Source organism: Numida meleagris, chromosome 6 (genome assembly GCF_002078875.1).
Source record: "Numida meleagris isolate 19003 breed g44 Domestic line chromosome 6, NumMel1.0, whole genome shotgun sequence".
Classification (NCBI taxonomy): Eukaryota; Metazoa; Chordata; class Aves; order Galliformes; family Numididae; genus Numida; species Numida meleagris.
Genome location: NC_034414.1, coordinates 17,111,810 through 17,118,325, shown reverse-complemented (window position 1 = coordinate 17,118,325; position 6,516 = coordinate 17,111,810). Strand labels below are relative to the sequence as shown.

General features: G+C 58.5%; 1 protein-coding gene across 6 annotated transcripts; it reads right to left on the bottom strand.

Annotated features, from left to right (window-relative positions):
• On the bottom strand, window positions 728-6,456 carry LPXN (leupaxin). Of its 6 annotated transcripts, none has more exons than XM_021403592.1 (9): window positions 5,165-6,456; window positions 4,004-4,152; window positions 3,824-3,879; window positions 3,399-3,504; window positions 3,172-3,330; window positions 2,929-3,102; window positions 2,782-2,863; window positions 2,518-2,666; window positions 728-1,784 (listed from the first exon to the last, which is right to left on the bottom strand). In XM_021403592.1, the coding sequence occupies exons 2-9, from the start codon at window positions 4,097-4,099 to the stop codon at window positions 1,518-1,520; spliced, it is 1,089 nt and encodes a 362-aa protein (XP_021259267.1). In that variant the 5' UTR covers window positions 4,100-4,152; window positions 5,165-6,456; the 3' UTR covers window positions 728-1,517. The 6 variants fall into 6 exon arrangements, with proteins under 6 accessions (XP_021259267.1, XP_021259266.1, XP_021259261.1 ...); XM_021403591.1 differs by lacking the exon at window positions 5,165-6,456 and adding an exon at window positions 4,752-5,072; XM_021403586.1 differs by lacking the exon at window positions 5,165-6,456 and adding an exon at window positions 4,286-4,736.

Here is a 6,516-nt window from a genome sequence, read left to right as displayed (position 1 = left end):
GTTCCCTGGGGGTGATCGTTCCCTGGGGGTGATCGTTCCCTGGGGGTGATCGTTCCCTGGGGGTGATCGTTCCCTGGGGGTGATCGTTCCCTGGGGGTGGAGGAGAAGCAGCAGGGCTTTTGGGACTGGATTTCTTAGGGAACTGGCTGAAGTAGTGGTGGGTCTGCAAGGGGATGTGCAACAGGTAGGGCCTGGATCCCATCCACCCCACTCCCCCATGCACCAGCTGCCTGTGGCAGTGCCCCCTCAGACTTCTCTTGACATGTGCCTTTCTTTTGCCACTGTGAAATAGCTCTTTGAATTGTACTGTCTGGCTTCACTAGGGGAAGCGGTGTTCCAGGCTCCTGGCGGGGCTGAGCTCTGCCCTGCTGGCAGCCTGGGCTGGAAGCTCAGCGGGGAGGATCCCAGCCCTGCTGCCCTCAGCTGCCACTGCTGGTGGGGAGCAGGGCTCTCCCCTCTCTCCTGTCCTCGGGAGACCAGGCTGTCCTGGGAGCATCTCTGTGGTGGTGGGGGTGTGTTCGGTGCTGGGATCTTCTGGGTGAATAGGGGGAGGCTTAGGCTCTCTTTGCAACTGGAAGCCTCCTTGCAAGGCTGCAAACTGGAGATGGAGCCCTCCCCAGTACGCACACTTGTGCCTCGCTCTTCCAGCTCCAGCCACACCTCAGCTCCGTTTGGTTTTGTTCTGGGGTCTAACTTCTCTTTTTCCTTTAAATATGTAAAACACTAATTCCTTTTAATTTTTTAATTCCAGATGAACCAAAAAAACAAACCACAAAACCAGGCTTCCCCCTTCCCTCCTCTCCTGCACGGGGCAGGGGAGCTGGCTGCAGGGTGAGGGTGGGAGGGGGCAGGAGCACCCCGCTGTTCCTTGTCTGATTCCTGTGCACACTCTTGTAACGCTTTTCAAACAAAATGATTTTTTTATATAAATAAAGTTTTTAAAGTGTGTCCTTGTGTGGGTATGTGTTGGATACTAGGTCGCCACCTCGTTTCTTATCGTTACAGCTTGGGCTGCCCTACGTCACTGGACAAGTTTGCCACGGGGTTGATGTCTGCTGAAGCAGAGCAACAGAAGGAGCTGAACCACTGTAGCCCCAGAGCCCAGCTTCCTTCTGCTGTGCCTCTCCCTGCATTTCCGCTCTCCATGATCTAGCACAGGGTAGACTTTATTTATTTGCACAAGTTAAGAAATAGCAATTTCTAAGAAACATGTTATGTTTTCTTATCTAGCACCAGCAGCAGCTGTAAGAAAAGTGGCTGGGGGAAGCCTGCTCAAGTGAAAGCTGGGGTTTTGTGGGTGTAATGCCAGGGCCGTCTGGTGTGGAAGGAACAATGCTGTGGTTGTGGAGGGGTGGGACGAGAGGCGGGGTGTTTGCTTCAGCCAGGGCGATGCTGGGGATGCTGAGAGGGATACAATCCCAGGGATTTTTGGCTCAGCGAGGACAACGCTCTTGGTGCTGAGGATAAGGAAGCCAAGCAAAGCGGCAGCTCCTAGAAGCACAGAGGGAGCCTGAAGCTCAAAGGAAGAGCTTGTCGTGGCAGGCCCGGCAGTATATCTTGTCCCCGTGCTCCCGGAAGGTGCCTTTGTGCAGCTGGCTCAGGCAGTAGGCGCAGATGAAGTGCTCGGGGTGGTACTTGCGCCCGGCAGCTGTGATGCAGCGGCCAGTGATGGGGTGCCCACAGCCGTGGCACACGCTGCCCTGCCGCTGGTGGAAGTGCAGCTCGCAGTAGGGCCGTCCCTCCAGCTCGAAGAAGGAGCCATTGGCAAAGTTGCTCAAGCAGTCCTGCGGGGGAATCATTAAGGTTGGTGAAGAGCTCTAAGATCATCTAGTCCGACTGCCAACCCGTTCCTACCGTGCACATTGAGGCACGTCCCTCAGTGCCACATCTACGTGTTTCTTGAACACCTCCAGGGATGGTGTCTGCACCACCTCCCTGGGCAGCTTGTTCCAGTGACCCACCGCTTTCTGAGAATAAATTTTTCCTAATAGCCAACCTGAACCTCCACTGCTGCAACTTGAGGCCATTCCCTCTTGTCCTTTTGATGTTACCTGAGAGAAGAGGCTGATGTCTACCTCCCCCCGACCTCCTTTCAGGTCGGTGTAGAGAGCGATAAGGTCTCCCCTGAGCCTCCTCTTCTCCAGACTGAACAATCCCAGCTCCCTCAGCCGCTCCCCATCAGATTTGTGCTCCAGACCCCTCACAGCTTCGTTGCCCTTCTCTGGACACGCTCCGTGTCCTCAGTGTCTTTCTTGCAGTGAGGGGCCCAAAACTGAATGCAGCACTCAAGGTGCGGCCCCACCAGCGCTGAGTACAGGGGGAGGATCACCTCCCTGCTCCTGCTGGCTGCGCTATTGCTGATGCAAGCCAGGATGCTGCTGGCCTTCTTGGCCACCTGGGCACACTGCTGGATCATGTTCACCAGTTTGTTTCTCAACAAACTAATTAAAGGGGGAAGGCTAGCATGGCCCTGGGGATGCGCCTGCCCTGCATCCCTCTGTCCTGCTGCCTGCTTACCGCACAGACGAAGCACTCAGGATGCCAGACGCCCTGCAGGGCTGACAGGTAGTTGTCCGTCAGCGGTCGCTCACAGCCCTGGCACTTGGGGGCAAAGAGGGCCATGAAGTCCTGGAAGCAGTAGGGTTTCCCGCTGCGCTCATGGAAACCTGCAGAGAAGGCAGGGGGATGGGCACTGGGCTACAGAGGGTCTGGGATGGAGAGATGCAGGTGCCAGGCAGGGTTATGGGGTGGGGAGCAGGGGGATGTCCCCTCCAGACAAACCGTCATCTCCAAACACCTTCCCGCAGTGGGCACAGAAGAAGTGCTCGGGGTGCCAGGTCTGGTCCATGGCGGTAAGGACTCTCTGTGGGCACAGGAGAGGTGAGGTGCTGGGTACTGGGGCATAGAGGCGAGCAGGGCTATGCTTACCTCACGGATGGGGCCAGCGCAGTAGGCGCAGCGTGGGGAGAAGGCCTGGTGGTAGTCCTCCTCGCAGTACGCCTTCCCGCCACGCTCAAAGAAGGGCTGCCCACCCAGCTCCTGCCCGCAGCGGGCACAGGTGAAGTGCTCGGGGTGCCAGGCTTCCCCTAGGGCCGTGAACATCTGCAGGATAGGGATGAGTGAGGGACCTGGGGGCCGCTGTGAGCCCCACGCCCCCACCCCATGGCTCACCTTGCCGGCGATGGGCTTGTGGCAGGAGGCACAGACGGCGGCAGGAGCAGCGGTGATGCCCAGCTCCTGCAGGTCCCGTGTCAGGCCACCCAGCATGTGGTCCAGCGAGTGTTCGGGGCCCACTGGTGCTCCAGCTCCTTGCCCCACTGCTGCCAGCTGCTGGGAGGGAGTGGGTGAGGGATGGGCTCCATCTTGCCCTACGCTGCCTACCCCAGGATGCAGCTCACCTTGCTTTGCATCTGGCCCAGGTCAGCCAGGAGCTCATCCAGCTGCCGGGCAGCCACTGTGGGTTCAGGTGAAGCAGGCAGTGGTTGTGGGGTCGGCGTGGGGCTGCTAGGCACAGCACAGAGCAGTGGGTACTGCAGTTTCAACCCTAAGGCTGAGGGGAGCGCCTGGGACAGAGCATCTTCCCTCCACCCCCAAAAAAACTGCTCCATCCCCACGAGCTGTGGTAGGGGTCAGGGGCTCTCTGTGGGGACATGCTGGAAGCCCACCCCCCACCCTGGCAGTAGGCACAGCAGGATGTGACCCCCCCACTCCAGCTCACAGAAGGACCTGGTTTTTATGGGGACATTGAGGAAGCCGGGTAAGCATGTCTGAGCTAAGGAAGGGGTAGCCCCGATGGCTCTGCCATCTTATGGCTGTATTTTACCTGTACACAGTTTCCAAATTCTTGCCCGAAGGCTGAGACCGAGGTGGCAGTGGCACCTGGAAGGACAAATCCCTGTGGCTGAGTCCCCAGTACCCTTCAGCATCCAGCCAGCACCCCCACCCCTGTCGTGGGCTAAGTAGGGCTTCAGTGCCAGCCCCATGCCCAGGCCCTGAGCATTACCTTTGGGGCTGCCGAGGCAAGTGGCTTCTGGCTGCTGGGGGCTGGAGGCTTGCCTGAGGGTGCATCCTGGTGCACAGAGCTGGGTGTCAGCAGCATGCAGTCCTTGTGGGCTGGGTGGGAGCTCTGCTCCAGCTCTGCCAGCAAAGCGTCTGCACAGAGAGATGCAAATAGGGAACCAACTGCCCCCGCTGTGCCCCAGGCATAAGCTGTTTCCAGCTTACAAAGGAACGTTCACCACAGTGAAGTTCCTTCAAGCACAAGCCCTGGTACAGGAAAGCTCACCCTTGGTGCTTCCTGTGCCCCAGAGCAGTGGGATCCACAGGGAGGACAAAGCCCTTTCTCTTTCTGCTTTCACCTTGCCACCATCACAGTAGGACATGGCGACAGATGCCCCTAGCAGCGCGGCTGCTCCCTGGGCCCTATCGGCCCGCCTGAGGCCAGGGCACCCTTGTTCATGGTGCCGCCTTTCTCAGCAGGCTGTTGGGCCCCACTGTGCACAGACAAGATTGCACCGCCACTGAAGCCTGCTTCCTGCCTTCGAGCGCTCTCCATTTTTGGCAAAGCTCAACCGCCCGTCTGTACCCCAAGATGGGGGAGCAGCCCTGCTGCCATCCCCTCTGTGGCATCCCCACTTGCCCCAGCGATGCAAGGAAGATGAGTCCCCCCGACCCTTCAGGACAGGACCCCGCAGCGAGCTTGGCCACAGGGCCAGCTCAGCCTTCCCCAGCGCCAGAGGGACCCAGCTTACCCAAATCCTCCATCCTGCCTCTGCAGGGCAGTGCGAGCAGCAGGCTGAGCTGCACCAGAGCTCAGTTCCGCTCCCCAGCCTTGCCTCCACCCCTGACGCCAGGGTTCATCGCTGGGCTTTTTCCTTTGTGGGTTTGTCATAGTTTCACATCACACGCAACATGTAACAAGTGATGAAGGCTGGGGCCAGAAGGGGAACAAAGTGACTGAGGGGCTCCTGACTTGACAAGGAACTCAGGCTCCTTGTGCTCCTCTGCTGGGAGCCACCAGTGGTACGTGGCAGAGATGGCATCTCCCTGCATCCCCCCAGCACAGCTGTCCCTGTACAGGGAGGGCACCTGCACCACATCCTTGCTAGCCCCCTTTGGATGGTTTCAAGGCTGCTGTAAAGCTATGGGAGCAAATGACACTCACCATTCTGGCAGAGCCCATGGCTCCCTGCTGCTTCTCCTGCAGTAACACATCTTGTCCTGTCACAGCCTCGCCTCTGTCACCCCTCCCATGCCATAGGGATGTCTTTGATCTCTCTCCCATGTTCCCTGGCGTCACATCTCTGCTGCCACCTCCTCTATTTCGCCCCTGGCAAGAGGATCGTTTGGAACAAGCAACCATTTGTAACCAGCTCAGCCCTAAGGTGGAATTCAGCCCTTTTGTACCAAGCTGACACGCCAAGGTTCATTTAGTTACTGACACTCTCCATGCTGGTGACAGCTCTTTTGTTATTGTCCCACAGTGAGGACATTCAGCGGGGCGCTGTCTCAGGAAAAGCCACATGGAAGCCAAACCCCAGGCCCCATGGCATGTTTCAGGGCGAGCAATACAAGAGCCACCCAAAGGCAAGATGAGTGCGGGTGGTTACTCTCTTACTGTGGCTCTGAGGCAGGGTTGTTGTGTCAGACACTTCCTCTTTTGCAAATAAAAAAACCTTCCTGTCTGCTGAAGGTCTTGGGTTATTTTTAGGCACCTCACTGATTGACTCTCCCCTCAATGATGATGAGGCCTCTTCAGCAAAGAAGCATCTGAAGCTGTAACATTACAAAACTCAAGCTCAATGCATGTGGATGGCTGAGCCGTCCTGAGCTGAGCTGTATTTCCATGCAATGCTTTAGCCAAGACATTTTGATGAGTATTAAGCAATCTCATGTCCTGCCTACAGAGGAGCAATTAACCCAGAGAGTGACAGGAGGCTCTCACATTAGGACAGTCACCTCCTACCCACGGCCTGGTGTCTTTGCCGAGGAACCAGGCTGTGGTTCTCCACAGTATGACAGGTTATTAGAGCACTCTCACAGACTCTCTGTTGGTTTCTAGAATGGAATTAACTGTCAACTGACAACGCAGAGCTACTTAACGCAGGCGGTTTCACAGCCCCGCCGGAAGGCCAGGCGCTCAACCCGCAGCCCCAGCGTGCCTGACGCCCACTTCCGGCCAGGCCGCACCAGCGCCCCGCTGGACTACAAGTCCCGGCAGGCCGAGCGCATGCGCGGAGACCCGGCGGAAGTGGGCGGAGCCCCCTCGCGCTGGCCCCGCCCCCCTTGCGCCGGCCGCCATTTTGTCACCGACTTTCACCCGCCGCCCGACGGGGCGTTTTTTTTTTTCTTAAAGGAGAAGCGACAGCCCCCAACCAGGGCCCGCCACCAGGCCCCGCCGCGCCCGCGAGCGGCGCCGCATCCCGTCTGCAGGGAGCGGCCGCGCGGGGCGAGGGGCGAGAGAGCGGTACCCCCTGCCCGGTCCCGCCCGCCGGGCGAGGGGACTCGGGGGCAGCC

Bases quoted from the DNA above. Each gene is read 5' to 3' on its own strand.
- LPXN (XM_021403586.1), bottom strand. From the start codon at position 4,382: ATGTCCTACTGTGATGGTGGCAAGGTGAAAGCAGAAAGAGAAAGGGCT. The intron at 3,505-3,823 runs GTAAAATACAGC...TGCTGTGCCTAG, and splicing joins AATTTGGAAACTGTGTACAG to CAGCCCCACGCCGACCCCAC. The intron at 2,864-2,928 runs GTAAGCATAGCC...CTGTGCCCACAG, and splicing joins GCGCTGGCCCCATCCGTGAG to AGAGTCCTTACCGCCATGGA.